The sequence below is a fragment of the Galeopterus variegatus genome, unplaced genomic scaffold (assembly GCF_000696425.1).
Source record: "Galeopterus variegatus unplaced genomic scaffold, G_variegatus-3.0.2 Scaffold1244, whole genome shotgun sequence".
In the NCBI taxonomy this organism is placed as follows: Eukaryota; Metazoa; Chordata; class Mammalia; order Dermoptera; family Cynocephalidae; genus Galeopterus; species Galeopterus variegatus.
The window spans coordinates 296,860-313,116 of NW_007727355.1; the positions used below are offsets into that span (position 1 = coordinate 296,860).

Here is a 16,257-nt window from a genome sequence, read left to right on the forward strand (position 1 = left end):
CTTGGGTGTGTGGTGGGCAGCCTGGTCCTGAGCTACAGATTTAGGAGGGGTATGAGGAGTTGGTTTGGAGTCACAATCCAGCATCGGTGGGAGGACGTCCGGGGAGCAAGGAGATGGCTAGAGGAGAGATTTGGGACTAAGGCTCCCTGGGACAGCTTTTCCCAGGCCGCAGATTCTCCCTGTTGATCTAGAGTTGTGCTGCAGGCAGGTGTGAGGTGAGGACTCTGCCAGGAGTAAGCTAAAAGGGGCCCGAGGTGTCCGCTTGGCCTGTGTTGTCATCCCAGCCCCTGACTCTGCCAGAGACAGACAGATGGAGTGGGTAAGTGAACGGATGGATAGTGCTGTCCCTGCTGTGTTTGGTAGCAGTCATGATTCACTGCAGGCCCTGACATCAGGCGACAGTGTTCACAGCGCCCAGCAGAGGCAGCTGGGGCTCTATTGGCCCCTGGGAGGCTCTGCTACAGCAGGTCCCATGGCCATCTCAGGAGTGCCCCTCCCCCAGCGGGGAACTCAGTCCAGTGGAACAAGCCTTGCATACCAGCTGTGTGCAAGGTCTTGCCCTCCAGAAGCTTCTCATGGCAGGGGAGGGGGGTCTACTGTAGGGACGAATAGGCAGCTGGTGGGTTGGGGGAGTGGTGGCAGGGACTTGAGCTCAGCTTTGAAGGAGGGGAAGGAAGGAGGTGGTATGGAGGGAACCTTGGGAATGGGCCTAGAGCCCAGCTGGGCTCATGCCCTTGTGTCTGTCTCTGCAGCTCCAGTTTCTAGGACCAGCGGGAGCTATAGGAGGTGGGCATAAGCCTCCTCCCTGCCCCACTTCCATTTGCACACTGGGGTCCCATGCGAGGCTATCTAGCCAGCCCCTCCTGAGAGCGTCCCCAAGTCACTCCAAACCTACCCTGCTTGCCAATTTTGTTTGGATAGATCTGTGAGATACACAAGGCAGATATTTGAGAGACTTTTTCTTCTAAGAAAAATCTTATGGTTTTAATTTAAAAAATCAGGTTTCATTATGTTCCGTTAACTGTTTTACAGCAATTTTTGGCCCACATAAGAATTACCTTACTAGTGCAGACAGACGTATGTGTATAAAGGTCTTTAGCAGTTGGCATATTGTTTAGTGAAATAAGCCAGACACAGAAGACAAATACTTCATGATCTCACTTATAGGTAGAATTTAAAATAACCTCATTAAAGTAGAGAACAGGACGGTGGTTGCTATGGGCTGGGGGAAGGGAGTATGGAGGTAATAATCAAAAGGTATCAGCTATGCCAGATAAATCAGTTCTGCAGATCTGTTAAACAACATAGTGCCTGTGGCTAATGAGACCGTACTGTATACTAAAATTGCTGAGAGTAATCTTATGTTAAATGTTCTTAGGAAAAAAACCATTAACAAAGGATGGTGGAAAACTTTGGGAGGTGATGGATATGTTTATGGCCTTGATGCTGGTGATGATTTCAAGAGTGTTTACTTATCTCCAAACTCATCGAGATGTGTGCTTTAGATATGACAGTTTTTTATATGTCAATCGTAGCTCAATAAAGTGGTCTGAAAACCCTGCAAACAATTGGCAGGATTTTCTCCTATCCCCCAATAGTGTTTGTCTCTAGAGAAGGAGGGGTGGAGGATCAGGGATCTGATCTTCACTGTTCTAATTTTTTTCTTAAAAGTGGGAGAGCAACTTTTTCCTGGGTCTCGCATCAAGACAGTGTACGTATCATTGAGACTTTATTCTGGAGGATGAGCTTGTGGGAGATAATTTCATGAATACTTTGCTGTTCTTCTTCCTTTCAATTTGGTTTGGTTTTGTGTTTTTAATCTCGGGGGCTACTGAGGTTCTGTTCACATATCACTGGGAGGAGAGTCCCAGCTGAGCCTGGGATCCTCCGTCTCCCAGTGTGCGTGTCCCTGGTTATGTGCTGGACCTGGTCGCTGCCCTGCCTGACCAGCGTGGGTTGAGCTTGTGCGGCTGCCTGTGGCCTTAGTCTCCTCATCTGCTGCAGGAGCAAGTGCTCCCTGGGTGAGAGTCCGATACCCCTTCCTGCTCTGCTGCTGAACACCCTGATGGCAGGGTCACCTTTCCTCTGCTCTGCACTTCCCCTTCTGTTCCTGGGGACCCCTTTAGCATGGGACTCAACTCTCCCGGGGAGCTCAGCCTCCGGAGGCCAGCCGAGCCCGGGTGTGTGGGGGGGAGGGGAGGCGGGGTACGTGCTGCTGTGCTGGGGGCTGGGCCTTTGCAGGGGCAGGAAGCTGACGGATGCATTTCTCTTTCTTTTTAGTATGCAAGGAGCCCCCATACAAGGTGGAAGAGTCGGGCTACGCTGGCTTCATCATGCCCATTGAGGTGCACTTCAAAAACAAGGTAGGCTCCTGGAGTGGCAGTAAGCAGGACACACATCCCAGAGGAGGCGTCTGGGCAGGGGATGCCATGGCAGGTCACAGAGGAGGAAATAGAGCTGGCCGACCCACGGGTGCCGAGTACTCCAATCCCTGTGAGCACAGACGTTTCTGCCAGAGTGCTGCTGGGAACATGCCCGTTTCCATCTCAACCTGCAGGAGAAAGAGTTCTTAATATTGTTGAATGAAAGAAGCAAGTTATATGTGTAATATTTAGAGAAAAGTGAAATAAAAAAAATTTTAACAAGGGTAATCTAGGTGGTAGGATTGCAGAGGAGTTCTGTTTTATATCCTTCCACCTGTAGTTTCTAAACTTCTTTTTTTCCACCCAATAATTAAAAATAAGTCTGCCCCTGCTACCTGCCTCTGCTCCTCCTGACAGGCGTCACGAAGGAGCCAGTGGTGGCATTTCCTGGCCCAGGGGTGGCTCGGCCACAGCCGGCTGCTTTTGCACAAGTGCAGCTAGACTGGCAAGGAGGCAGCTGCCGTCTTTCAGGGAGGTGGTCTCCCTGGGCAGCCTGCAGATGCTGCCCTGCTTGCCTGACAAGTCCCTTGTTTATACCTGTCCATGCCGGAGACATGTGGCAGGAATTCCACTGTTCCCCAAGTCCCCTAGGAATGCTGCTCCCTGGGCACTGACAGCCATTGCAGGCGCAAGGCCTCCCGGGGTCGTGTTCACGGAAACTTGGGTCATTCTGAAGCTTTTTTGGAATCAAGGCCCCATAGTCTGGGCAACCAGCCACCATAGGGAGAAGAGCCAAGCCCTTCTGCAGGTGACCTCCTGGTTGCACGTCCAGTGGCAGGTGTGTGCCTGGCCTCCCTGAGCCCCCTTTGGTGAGCATGTGGAAGGGGTGATAACAGCAGCCCCCTCTGGGATGGTAGAGGAGCTTCCCGATTCCACCTGCAGTAGGCGCTCAGCAAGCCCTGGGTAGTGGCGTTCTGTAGTGGCAGTTATGGCACACAGTCCCTGTGGCCAGTTAGAACTCACCTCTCAGTTGACTTAGGTTAAGTTCCTTTTAGGTTCAGAAGCAGTTTGGGGATCCACAGGCCAGTGAGGCTTTTTGTATTCCCTAACACCTGTCTGGTCCTTGACACTCAGATTTTCCTGCCCTGCCCAGGGGCCAAGTCTGCAGCCACATGGGCACTGCTGAGCTCAGTGTCCTCACCTGTGCCGGGGCATCGAGACAGCAGATGAGGCCCTTTCTGAAGGTGTTTTCTGAATTCCCTTAGGGCTTTATTTGGGGAGTGGGGGGGGGGTGCTTGTGCTTGCATGAGCAATACAGACCCCATGCTCTGCTGGAGTGCCTGTTGCCTTGTTCCTGTGATGGGCTCAAGGTGCTGCCTCGAGCCTGGTCCCACTTCCCCAGGTTCCCATTTAGAGGGGGCATGTGTGTGGCTCCCAGCTCTGCTACATCCAGCAGTCCATGGACAACATCTGGTTTCGGATCAAGGTGTTTTGTTCAAGCTCGGTTTATGAAGGTGTAATTTACATACAGTAAAATTCTCCCATTTGAGGTGTAGAAGGTTTTTCGAATCTCAGCATGTGTTTTCATTTGAAACCTTTGTAGGATGGCCAGTTTTTCATTTCTTTTTTTTTCTTTTTGGAAAAAAGTCATGTTGCTAGGTGTTTATTTGAACAATTCGTGTAGAGGCCATTTGTCTAGGAGCAGAGTTCTGCTGTGAGCCTGTTCTGAGAATACAGAATTCTCTGTCTCAAGACAAAGGCTGGCTACTTCCCTGAGACAAGCATGACCTCGAACGACAGTTGTCAACAAATTCTGGTTTTTACTTACACCTTGGTGACAGGGACAGTATTATTTTCTGTGTTGTGTTCTGCAAATATTGTCTAGATGTGGCTCTCTACTTGTTAAGTTTTGTAAAGATCAGACAGTTGTGGAAAAGTAAGTATTGGTTAATTGCTAAAGCAGCTTATACAGGTCCAGAGTACCTTTGGAGGCAGGGTCACTGTGAGTGGATTTGCCGAGGCATTTTCTACCCCAGTGCAGGCAAGGCTTGCATTTGGTTGTTAGCCATGATTTAACTCATCAGCCATAGGTAAGGTGAGTTGAATTTTAAGGAGGTAAGCAAAGGGGGAGGTGGCCGAGGTCGTGTTGGGGGAGGCAGTAGCATGTCCAGGCTGGGCAGGGAGAGAGCAGCTGAGAGCACAGGCTGGACACGGACACAGCAGGGTTCGGATCCAGTAACAGGCTGTGTCACCACAGGCAGGTTACCTCTCTGGGCCTCAGTTTCTATATCTGTAAGATGGGGTTGCTTGTTGTATCTCCTCAGGGTTGTCAGGAAGATTCAGAGAAAGACAGTAGGTAAAGCACTGGGCCCAGTGCCTAACACTTACTAAGCATCTCGTGTTTGCTGTTGTTGTTAAAGTTGTGTTGGCTCCTTTCCAATCAGTCTGGGCAAGACAGTTCAGTGGAGAAAGGAGCCATGGAGGCTTTAGAAGGAACAAAGGAGGTTGAAGTTCCAGTGACAAAAAACATGTTGTTTGGCTTCTCTGGTGAGTGGGGTGGACCTATAACCAGAACAGAAAGGTGCTTTCTCAGACACGGCATTTTCTTGTGTAAGTGTGAGTTATTGTTTTGTTTTTCTTTTTTTCTTTTTTTCTTTTTTTTTTTTAGCTAGTACATTTGACCTTGAATATGGCATTGTCCATGAAATGAAGGAATTGTAGTGTCAGGCACTAGAACTTAACCAAGGCTTCATTTTGGCCTGTTTGCAGGATGCTCTTTTACAGATAAATCACTTCTTTCACCCAAGGAAAAAAAAATACAAGGGGTTTTGTCTGATTACGAAAGTAATACGTATGTGTTGTAAAGAGATTTTTTTATCGAGGTGAAATTCACATGACATGCAATTAACCATTTTAAAGTGTACAATTCAGTGGCATTTAGTGCATTCATGACATTGTGTACCTAACACCTCTCCTCCAATTTCAAAACATCTTCATCACCCCAGAAGAATCTCCTGTATCTATCACTCTCCATTTCCCTAACCCCCATCTTCTGGCAACCACTAATCCACTTTCTGTCTCTATGGATTTACCTGTTCTGGGCATTTTGCATAAACGGAATCATACCGTATGGGGCCTTTTGTGTCTGGTGTCTGTCACTAAGCACATTTTCAGTGTTCACCAACATTGTAGCATGTACCAGTCCATCATTCCTTTTATGGCTGAATACTACTGCATTGCATATATACACAGACAATTCTCATTATTTGAGGGCAAACACTGAATTAGCAAATACTGAACCGTTGCTCCTAGGGGAAACACGGTTAAGTTCCTGCGAGCCTCCAGTCACATCATTTTTGGCAGCCAGCCAATACATAACCTTGTTTTGTGTGCGTTTCTTTTTAAAGACGCCTTATTTAATATACACTGTTGATTCATTAACACTGAACTCATGGCCAACAGCACTAGCACTCATGCCTGATGAAGCTCCTCTGATACGCGTATTTACTCCGTGCAGCACATCACAGCCTCCTTGCCTTAGGAACTTTAGATAGCAGTGTGCTTAGGGGCCATTCCAAACAGCCAGATCACCAGCAAAACCCACAAAAATGTGAAAAACACGGCACTAAACATACAGTGAATAGGATAGTTGTTTCCAGCAGGCGAGCTGAGACAAGAAGACAGCACATTGCCGTGTTCTACCTCAGCTGGGGATGTGTGCGCTGGACAACTCACATCTGTTGCTGTTCTGTGCGTGTCTGCAAATGACTGTGAAAACCACGAGTGTTGACTTTGGGTTTGCAAATAAACTTTAGTGAGTAGGTGAATTCGAAAATATGGAACTCATGAATACGGAGGATCAACTGTCCCACAGTTTGTTTATCCATTCATCTATTGATGGACTTTCGGGCTGTTTCTACCTATTTGCTATAGTGAATAGCTGCTGTGAGCAAGTTTGTGTATGTACTTGTTTGAGCACCAGGTTTTAGTTCTTTTGGATGTATACCTAGGAGTGGAATTTCTGGGTCATATGGTAATTTTATGTTTAACTTTTTGAGGAACTGCCAAACAGTTTTCCACAGTGGCTGCATCATTTTATATCTGCACTGTTTTATATTTCCACCAGCAATGTAAGAGGGTTCCTAGTTCTCCATATCCTCAGCAATGAATGTTTTCCACTTTTTAAAATTATAGCCATCATAGTATGTGTGAAGTGGTATCACACTGAAGTTTTTATTTGCATTTCCTTAGTGACCAATGATGCTTAATATCTTTTCACATGCTTGGTGGCTGTTTGTATGTCTTCTTTGGAGAAATGTCCAGGTACATCCTTTGCCTGGTTTTGAATTAGGTTGTTTGTCTTTGTTCTTGCATTGTGGAATTTCTTTATGTATTCTAGATGTTAAACTCTTGCCAGATGTGAGATTTGCAAATATTTTATCTCTTTCTGTGGTTGTTTTTTCACATTCTTGATAATGTCCTTTGGTGTACAGAAGTTTCAAATTTTTATGAAGTTCACTTTGTTTTTTTCTTCTGTTGCTCACACTATTGGTGTCAAATCTCTGACTGCATTGCCAAATCTGAGGTCGTGAAGATTTACTGTTTACTTATACTAGTTTTATATTTTAGTTCTTATATTTAGATAGTTGATCCATTTTCAGTTAACTTTTGTATATGGAGTGAGGTAGGATCCAACTTCATTCTTTTGTATGTGGTTTTCCAAATGTCCCAGCACTTTTGTTGATGACATTTTTCTTTCCCCCATTGAGTGGTCTTAGCACCCTTAATGAAAATCAATTGGCCATAGATTTCGGGTTTAAAACTGGACTCTTAATTCTATTCCACTGGTCTATATGTCTGTCCTTATATTAGTACCATACCGTTTTGATTACTGTACGTTTCAGGAAATTTTGAAATGGGGACATGTGAGTCTTCTAACTTTGTGTTTTATTTTTTCCCCTCCCATATGATTTTGGTTATTCTGAGCTTCTTGCAATTCTGTAAGAATTTGAAGTTTAGCTTTTCCTTTTTTGAAAAAAAAATTCCTTTGGAATTTTGGTAGGGATTGCATTGACTCTGTAGATCACTTTGGAGGCTTTTGCCATTTTAGCAATATTAAGTCCTCCAATCCATAAACATGGAATGTCTTTTCATTTAATTAGGTCTTTAAATTTTTTTAGCAATATTTTGTAATTTTCAGTGTATATAATAAGTCTTCTACATCCTTGGTTAAATTTATTCCTAGATATTTTACTCTTTTGGATGCTATTGTAAATGGAATTGTTTTCTTAATTCCATTTTTGGATTGTTCATTGCTGGTATGTAGAAAGACTAGTTATTTTTGTGTGTTGATCTTGTACTCTGCAGCTTTACTAAATTTGTTTATTAGCTTTAGTAGTTTTTTTGTGGCTTCTTTGGGATTTTTTGTATATAAAGTCATGTCCTGTGCAAATGGAGATAGTTTTACTTCTTCCTTTCCAATTTGGATACCTTTTGTTTCTTTCTCTTGCCTAATTGCTCGGGCTTGGACTTCCAGTACCATGTTGAGTAGCAGTGGTGAAAGTGGACACCCTTGTGGTGTTTCTGATCTTAGGAGAAAAGTTTTCAGCCTTTTACCATTGAGTGTGATGTCAGCTGTGGATTTTTCATAAACACCTTTTATCATGTTAAAAAAGTTCTTTTCTAAAAAAAAAAAAAAAACACCAGTTTTCTTTACCCACAAATTTCTGACACCAAATGTGTAGCTTTTCCCACACATTGAAGTTCTCCAATTCCCTTCACTACCTGGGTGTTCTACATTTTAATCAGATTAAGGGCTCAATACTACAAGACTCCCCCCACTTCAGATGCCAATCACAAGTCTCAGGTTGTCACCTGTCCTCTGACCAACTGGCTATAAATTGAGAGATACCCCTCCTTATGTTTGATAATTTTCTGTAATGGCTCACAGAACTCAAGGAAACATTTTGTTTCCATTATTGGTTTCTTATAAGGGTACAATTCAGGAATGGCCAGATGGAAGCGACGCATAGGACAAGGTATGTGGGAAGGGTCATGGAGTTTCCATGCCCTGTGGATGTGACATTCTCCCAGCACCTTGATGGATTCACCAACCTGGAAGCTCTCTGAATTCCTTTGTTAAAGGTTTTTATGGCGGTTCCATCACATAGGCATGATTGATTAAATCACTGGCCATTAGTGATTAAACTCAATCTCCAGCCCCTCTTCCCTCCCCAGGAGGTCAGTGGGTGGGGCTGAAAATTCCAACCCTCTAATCACCCAGTGGGTTCTTCTGGCAATCAGCTTCCATCCTGAAGCTGTCTGAGGACTTTCAGCCACCGATCATCTCAGGGACATGCAAAAAGATACTCTTATTACTCTGAAGATTTCAATCATTCTAGAAGTTCTTGTTCAGAAACCCAAGACTAAGACCCAAATTTTATAACAAAATACACTTCTGTTATCCCTGCCATTCAGGAAGTTATAGGGTTTTAGAAGCTCTGTGCCAGGACTAGGGGCAGAGACAAAGTATATATTTTTTATTATGTTGCATCTTCTGTTCCTAGTTTACTGATTTTTTTTTTTTCAATCATGAACAGATGTTGAATTTTGTCAGATGCTTTTTCTGCCTCTATTGAGATCACGTGGGATTTTTACTTCCTTTTCTTAATGTGCTGTATTATATTGATTGGTTTTATGTTGAACCAGCCTTGCATTCCTGGAATAAATCCCTCTCGGTTATGGTGTATGATCTTTTTAATGTGCTGTTGGATTTGGTTTGCTAGTATTTTGTTGAGGATTTTTGTGTCTGTATTCAAAAGGAATATTGGTCCGTAGTTTTCTTGTATCTTTCTCTGCCTCATGGTGACCTCATAGAATGTGTTAGGAAGTATTTCCTCCTCTTCTAATTTTGGTAGACTTTGAGTAGGACTCGTGTTTATTCTTCTTTGAGTGTTTGGCAGAGTTCACTAGCAAGGCCATCTGGTCCTGGACTTTTCCTTTTGGTAAATTTTGATTACTGATTCAATCTCATATTTGTTATAGATCTATTGAGATTTTCTACTTGTTGAATCAGTTTTGGTAATTTGTTTCTAAGACTATGTTCATCTTATGTAGATTGTCTAATTTGTTGGTGTATAATTGTTTATAGTCTTCTCTTATAATTCTTTTAATTTTTGTAAGGGTGGTAGTTTCCACTTTTATTTCTTTTTTTTTTTGTCTTTTTTTTTTTTTTCGTGTCCGGCAACGGACCGCAACCCTCAGTGTTGCGCCTGTACCAGACCGGGACCAGCAACGGGATCGCAACCCTCGGTGCTGCGCCTGCCCCTTGCTCAGCCAGTGAGCGGGAACCGGTCTATATGTGGGATCCGAACCCTCGGCGGGAGCGCCGCCGCGCTCCCAAGCGGCGCACTGTAGCAGTGTGCCACCGGGCCAGCCCCTCCACTTTTATTTCTAATTTTATTTGCATGTTCTCTTTTTTGTCTTAATCTAAGCTAAAGGTATGTCAATTTAGTTGATCTCTTCAAAGAACAAACTTTTGATTTCATCGATTCACTCTATTGTCTTTTATTCCCTATTTCGTTTATCTCTGTTTTTATCTTTCCTTCTGCTGGCTTTAGGTTTGGTTTGTTCTTTTCTAGTTCCTTAAGGTATAAGGTTAGTTTTTGATTTGACATCGTTCTTATTTTTTAAAAATAGGTGTTTACACCTGTAAATTACCCTCTGAGCACTGTTCCTGGTGATTTCTTCTTTGGTCCATTGGTCATTGTATTAGTCAGGGTTCTCCAGAGAAGCAAAATCAATAGGATGGATGGATGCATGAGAGAAGATTTATTAGGGTAGTTGGCTTACCTGACTATGTAGGCCGAGAAGTCCTATGATAGGCTGTCAGCAAGCTGGAAGCCCTAGGATGTCAGTAGTATGGCTCAATCCACGTTTGAGTGCCTCCGAACCAAGGAAGCCAGTGGTATAATTCTCAGTCAGAGGCCAAAGGCCTGAGAACCCACAGGGTCACTAGTGTAAGTCCTGTAGTCCAAAGGCCGGGGAGCCTGGAGTTCTGATGTCCAAGGACAGGAGAAGAAGAGTGTCTCAGCTCCAGGAGAGAGAGAGAGAGAGAGAGAGAGAGAGAGAGAGAGAGAGAGAGAGAGAGAGAGAGAGAAGACAGAGAGAGAATGAATGAGAATAGATCACATTTTCTCTGCTTTTTTTGTTCTGCTTTGCCAATTCTGTAGGTATTCCTTAATCCAGTCAAGTTGACACCTAAAATTAACCATCACAGTTGTTTAAGAGTGTGTTGTTTAACTTCCATGTGTTTACAAAATTTCCAGCCTCCTCAGTTGTTGATTTCTAGCTTCGTTTCATTGTGGCCACAGAAGATACTTTGTGTGAATCAGTCTTTTAAAATTTATTGAGAATTGTGTTATGGCCTAACATATGGCCTATCCTGGAGAATGTTCCATGTGCACTTGGGAAGAATGTATATTCTGCTCTTGTTGGGTTTGAGTGTTTGTATGTGTCTATTAAGTTTAGTTGGTTTATAGTGTATGTGTCCTTTATTTTCTTATTTGTCTTTTGCCTCGATGGTCTACACAGAGCAGTATTGAAATACAGTTTCAGTATTGAGAGTGGTACTCAAACAAGAACATGTACACCCATGTTCATAGCAGCACTACTCGCAATAGCCAAAAGGTGGAAACAGACTTAAATGTCCACCAATGTATTAATAATGGATAGACAAAACAAAACAAAAGGAACCTTGACCACACATTGCACTATATACAAAATTTATCCCCAAATCATAGATGTAAATGTTAAACCTAAAACTAGAGAACCTGGAAGAAAATACAGAGGAAAACCGTTGTGACCAGTTTTTAATTCCTTTGGGTAAATACTTAAGAGTGGAATTACTGGGTCATAAGGTAATTCTATGTTTAATTTTTTGAGGGAATACCAAACTGTTTTCCCCAGTAGCTGGGCCATTTTACATTGCCACCAGTGATCCACAAGCATTCCAATTCCTCCATGTCCTTGCCAACATTTGTTATTTTCTGTTTTGTTTGTTTTTTGTTTTATTTTTAATTATAGCTATCTTAGTGGGTGTGAATTGGTATCTTGTTGTGGTTTTGATTTGCATTTCACTGATGATTAATAATGTTGAGCATCTTTTTGATGTGCTTGTTGGCCATTTTTATGTCATTTTTTAAGACATGTCCCTTCTAGCCCTTGACCTATTTCTGAATTGAGCTGTTTTTCTTTTTGTTGTTGAGTTGTAAGAGTTCTTTATATATTCTGCGTAGGTGCCCATTTTTATTTTTTTTTAAATTTTATTTTTGGTGGCTGGTCTGTATAAGAATCTGAACCCCTGACCTAGTGGTGTTATAGCACCACGCTCTAATCAACTGAACTAACCACCCAGCCCCTAGGTACCCACTTTTAAATGCCAACAGTAAAGCGTATTGCTGAGCAGACGGAATGTATGACGTGAACTTCCCTGAACTGGGAGCTGGTGCACTTCGAGGGGGATCCCCATGGTCTCCCTCCCATCATGTGTCAACCCAGAGGGGCCTCCACGTGCTGTGGTGAATTGTTCCTTTGGACCGTGCACTGGGGCCTTGATTGTGGCCTGGGAGAGCATGTTGGTGCTGCCATGGGACAGGGTGGTGTGTCTAGGATGACTAAATTGGTTCCTAAGTGTACTAGGACCAGTCAGGCGAAAGGAATCTTGCTGACGTGCTCCTTCTAGATCTATTTGTTGTCCTGGAAGTGGTCAGTGGTATTTGAAGCTCTTCCTGTTCCAGTGAGTGATCTTGGACTCTAATCAGTGCCATAAAAATATGCAAGCCACACATGTAACTTAAATTTTTTTTTTAGGGGTTGGCCTGTAGCTCACTTGGGAGAGTGAGGTGCTGGTAACACCAAGGCCACGGGTTTGGATCCCTATATAGGGATGGCCGGTTAGCTCACTGGGAGAGTGTGCCAAGGCCACGGGTTTGGATCCCTATATAGGGATGGCCGGTTAGCTCACTGGGAGAGTGTGGTGCCGACAACACCAAGTCAAGGGTTAAGATCCCTTTACCAGTCATCTTTAAAAAAAAAATTTTTTTTTTAGTAGCCACATTAAAAAAGATTAAAAGAAACAGGTGAAATCAATTTTCATATACTTTAAGCAAAATATTTATCCAAAATATTGTCATTTAAACGTATAATTAATATAAAATAAAAATTTAATTGTTAATGAGATATTTTTACATTCTTTTTTATACTGCTTTCATAATTTGGTCTATACGTTATACTTATTACACATCTCAGTTTGGACACTAAGTTTTCATCAGAAAGACGGGATCTGTTATTTAGATTCTATAAAATTTACAGTTGAAGAAAGAAGCAGATTCACACACCTGAATTGCTCCAAACATGCATAAAAATCTTCCAACTGAACTGAGTATGGTTCCCGACTGTGAATGTCTCATAGTTAACGATTTTTTTTAATCTTTAATTTTTGTAATAGACACACAGAGAGGGTTGCGAAAATAGTAGCGAGAGTTCCCATAGACCCCCCCCCCCCCCCCCCCCCCCCCCCCCCCCCCCCCCCCCCCCCCCCCCCCCCCCCCCCCCCCCCCCCCCCCCCCCCCCATCCAGCTTCCCCTAAAGTTACCAGCTTACATAACCGTGGCACAGTGATCAAAACTAAGGAATTAACGTTGGTGCAATACCTTTCACTAAACTACAGACTTATTTGGATTTCCACATTTTCTACTGATGGTTTTTTGTTGTTGCTGTTCTAGAATCCACTCTAGGATGCTATGTTGCATTTAGTTGTCACGTCTTTTTTCTCAGTCTTTCATGAACTAGATATTTTCGAAAAGTACTAATAAGCAGGTATTTTATAGAATGTCCCTCAACTTCGGTTTTTCTGGTGTTTTCTCATTTGTCTGGGGTTATAGATTTTGGTAAGAAGACCGCAGAGGTAAAGTGCCCTTCTCCCCGCATCACATTAGAGAGTACCAGATGTTAGCGTGGCTCATGTTTAACAGGCGCTGTTGACCTTGATCTCCTGGTTAAGGGGTATCTGCCGGGTTTCTCCTCTGTCAGGTTACTCTTTGTCCCTTTCCATACTCTGTTAGGTAGAAGCAAGTCACTTAAGTCCAGCCCACACTCAAGAAGAGAGGAATTAAGCCCTGGTGGACATAGGGTAAAACCACCAAAGTAACTAATTCCTATCTTGAGGGAGATACTTTGAAGCTATGCAGATAACTTGTTTCTTTTTATAATTTCGTCCACTAATTTTGGCATCCATCCATCAGTGGTGGTTTAATGGTGATTTTTATTTCTTTCATTCCTCTTATATTTATCAATTGGAATTTTCTGGTAAGGAATAGTTGTCCCTTCTTTCCTATTTAGATTCATGGATATTTGGTGTTTCTTTTGATTGTAACCCAATCATATTGTATTGTTACTTATTTTGTTTAAATTATTCTTGCGTTGGGAAGTGGGAGCTCCCTCCATTTGGCCCCTGTGCCTTTTCATCACGTTCCTATGGTTTTTTGGGTGCTTCCTCACATTCTGGCACCACAGGCTTGCCTTATGTTTTCCCTGCTCCACTCTAGAATCAGCCATTGCTGCAAGGAGCCTTGGTTCCTTTTATTGAAGAATGGTATGTAAAAGCCAAGGTCTGGGAGCCTTCATTATCTACAATATATTTACTTACTGGTTTAAGTCTAGTATACCTGACAAGTACTTTCAGAGTTGCTAAACAGTACTCCCATGAGAAATAAAGATACCAACTAGATTTCAGTGTTTGCACTCAGTTCCCTTTGTCTTTAGCCTTATGGGTTCTAGTTAGAACTCTGTTTTACAAAGTTATTTATGACAGTGTTCCCCCGTGTTCCTCCGTGTGGTAATGTCATACCTTTGTAATACAGTTAGACTTATTAGTCATGGTCTACATTCCATCTTGGGTCCCTTCCCTCTGCCCATCTGGTTATTATTGTTATTTATTTATTTATTTTGTTTGTTTTCAATGACATTCACTCTTTTGAGTTTTGACATGCACAGAGTCTTGCTTCCTCCACGACAGTACCATACAGAACAGTTCCACCTCCCCCCAGTTCCCTCTTGTTATCTCTTTGAAGTGCGTCCCATCTACCCCCTCCCCCAATCACTTGCAGCTACTCATCTGTTTTTCATCCGTATAGTTTTACCTTTTCCAGATTGTCATATAAATAGAATCAGACAGTATGTAGCCCGTTGTCTGGTTTCTTTCACTTAGCACAACGCACTTTAGATTCACCCGTGTTGTTGCATGAATGAGTAGTTCGTTTATTTTTTTGCTGAGTAGTGTTCTGTCGTATGGAAGCATTACAGTTTCTTTATCCATTCACCTGCCGAAGGATGTCTGGGTTGTTTCCAGTGTTTGGTGCATATGAATAAAGTTGCTATGAACATTTGCATGTGGGTTTTTGAGTGAGCTTTAGTTTTCAGTTTATTTGGCTAAATACCCAGGCGTGGGGGGGAGTCATATGGTTTGTGTCTGTTTAACTTTATAAGAAACTGCCCAGCAGTTTTCTAATCTGGCTGTGCCATTTTGTGTTCCCACCAGCAGTAAGCTCCTGTGGCTCTCCATCCTTGCCAGCACTTGACATGGTCAGGTTCTTTCTCTCCCTCTTCCTGTCCCCCTCTTCTTTCCTCCCTTCCTTCCTTCTCTCCCCTCCTCCCTCTCCCTTCCCTGTATAGTGGTATCTCTCTCTCTCTCTCTCTCTCTCTCTCTCTTTTTCTGGTAGCTGGCCAGTACAAGGATTGAACCCTGGACATTGGTGTTATCAGCACCATGCTCTGACCAACTGAGCTAACCGGCCAGCCCCCTCTCTTTTCTAAACAGCTTTACTGAGATATAATTCACATAACATACAATTCAATAGTTTTTAGTATACAGGTTGAGTATTCCTTATCCAAAATGCTTGGGACCAGAAGTATTTCAGATTTTGGATTGTTTTGGACTTTGGAATATTTGCAGAATACATACTGGTGGAGCATGCCTAATCCAAAAATCTGAAATCCAAAATGCTCCAATGAGTGTTTTCTTTGAGCATCATATTGGCACTCAGGAAGTTTTGGATTTCAGAGCACTTGGGATTTTGGAGCTTTTCGGATTAGGGCTGTTTAACCTGTACTCAGAGTTGTACAACCCTCAAACCATCACACTTTCTAATTCCAGTGGAATTGCTGGGTCTGGGTCATTCTATATTTAACTTTTTTTTTTTTTTTTGTCTTTTTTTTGTGACCGGTAAAGGGATCACAATCCTTGGCTTGGTGTCGTCCGCACTGCACTCAGCCCCTGAGTGCACTGGCCATCCCTATATAGGATCTGAACCCGCGGCGGGAGCCTGGCTGCGCTCCCAGTGCTTCACTCTCCCGAGTGTGCCACGGGGTCGGCCCATATATTTAACTTTTTGAATAACTGCCAGGCTGTTTTCCACAGTGGCTGCTCCATTTCCCATTCCCACCAGCAGTGTATGAGGGCTCCAGTTTCTTTTCTTTTCTTTTTATTTTTATTGGTTATGAATATGCATGGGGTACAGAGCAAATTGTCACCACTAGTGCCTAAGATGCATGCCTGTTACCTCAAATTGTGATTATACCGGGCCGGCCTGGTGGCGCACTGCTACAGTGCGCTGCTTGGGAGCGTGGCGGCGCTCCCGCCGAGGGTTCGGATCCCACATACAGACTGCCTGCTCACTGGCTGAGCGAGGTGCGGGCGCAACACCGAGGGTTGCGATCCCGTTGCCGGTCCCGGTCCGGTACAGGCGCAACACTGAGGGTTGCGATCCCGTTGCCGGTCCCGGTCCGGTACAGGCGCAACACTGAGGGTTGCGATCCATTGCCGGACACGAAAACA

General features: G+C 43.5%; 1 protein-coding gene across 1 annotated transcript in view; it reads left to right on the plus strand.

The window, feature by feature from the left end:
• Positions 1–16,257, plus strand: part of MLLT1 (myeloid/lymphoid or mixed-lineage leukemia (trithorax homolog, Drosophila); translocated to, 1) — a 55,373-nt gene that overhangs the window by 7,239 nt on the left and 31,877 nt on the right. The window contains exon 3 of the mRNA XM_008575844.1: positions 2,281–2,363. Coding sequence (XP_008574066.1) covers positions 2,281–2,363 — 83 coding nt within the window. The remainder of the gene's footprint in view (positions 1–2,280; positions 2,364–16,257) is intronic.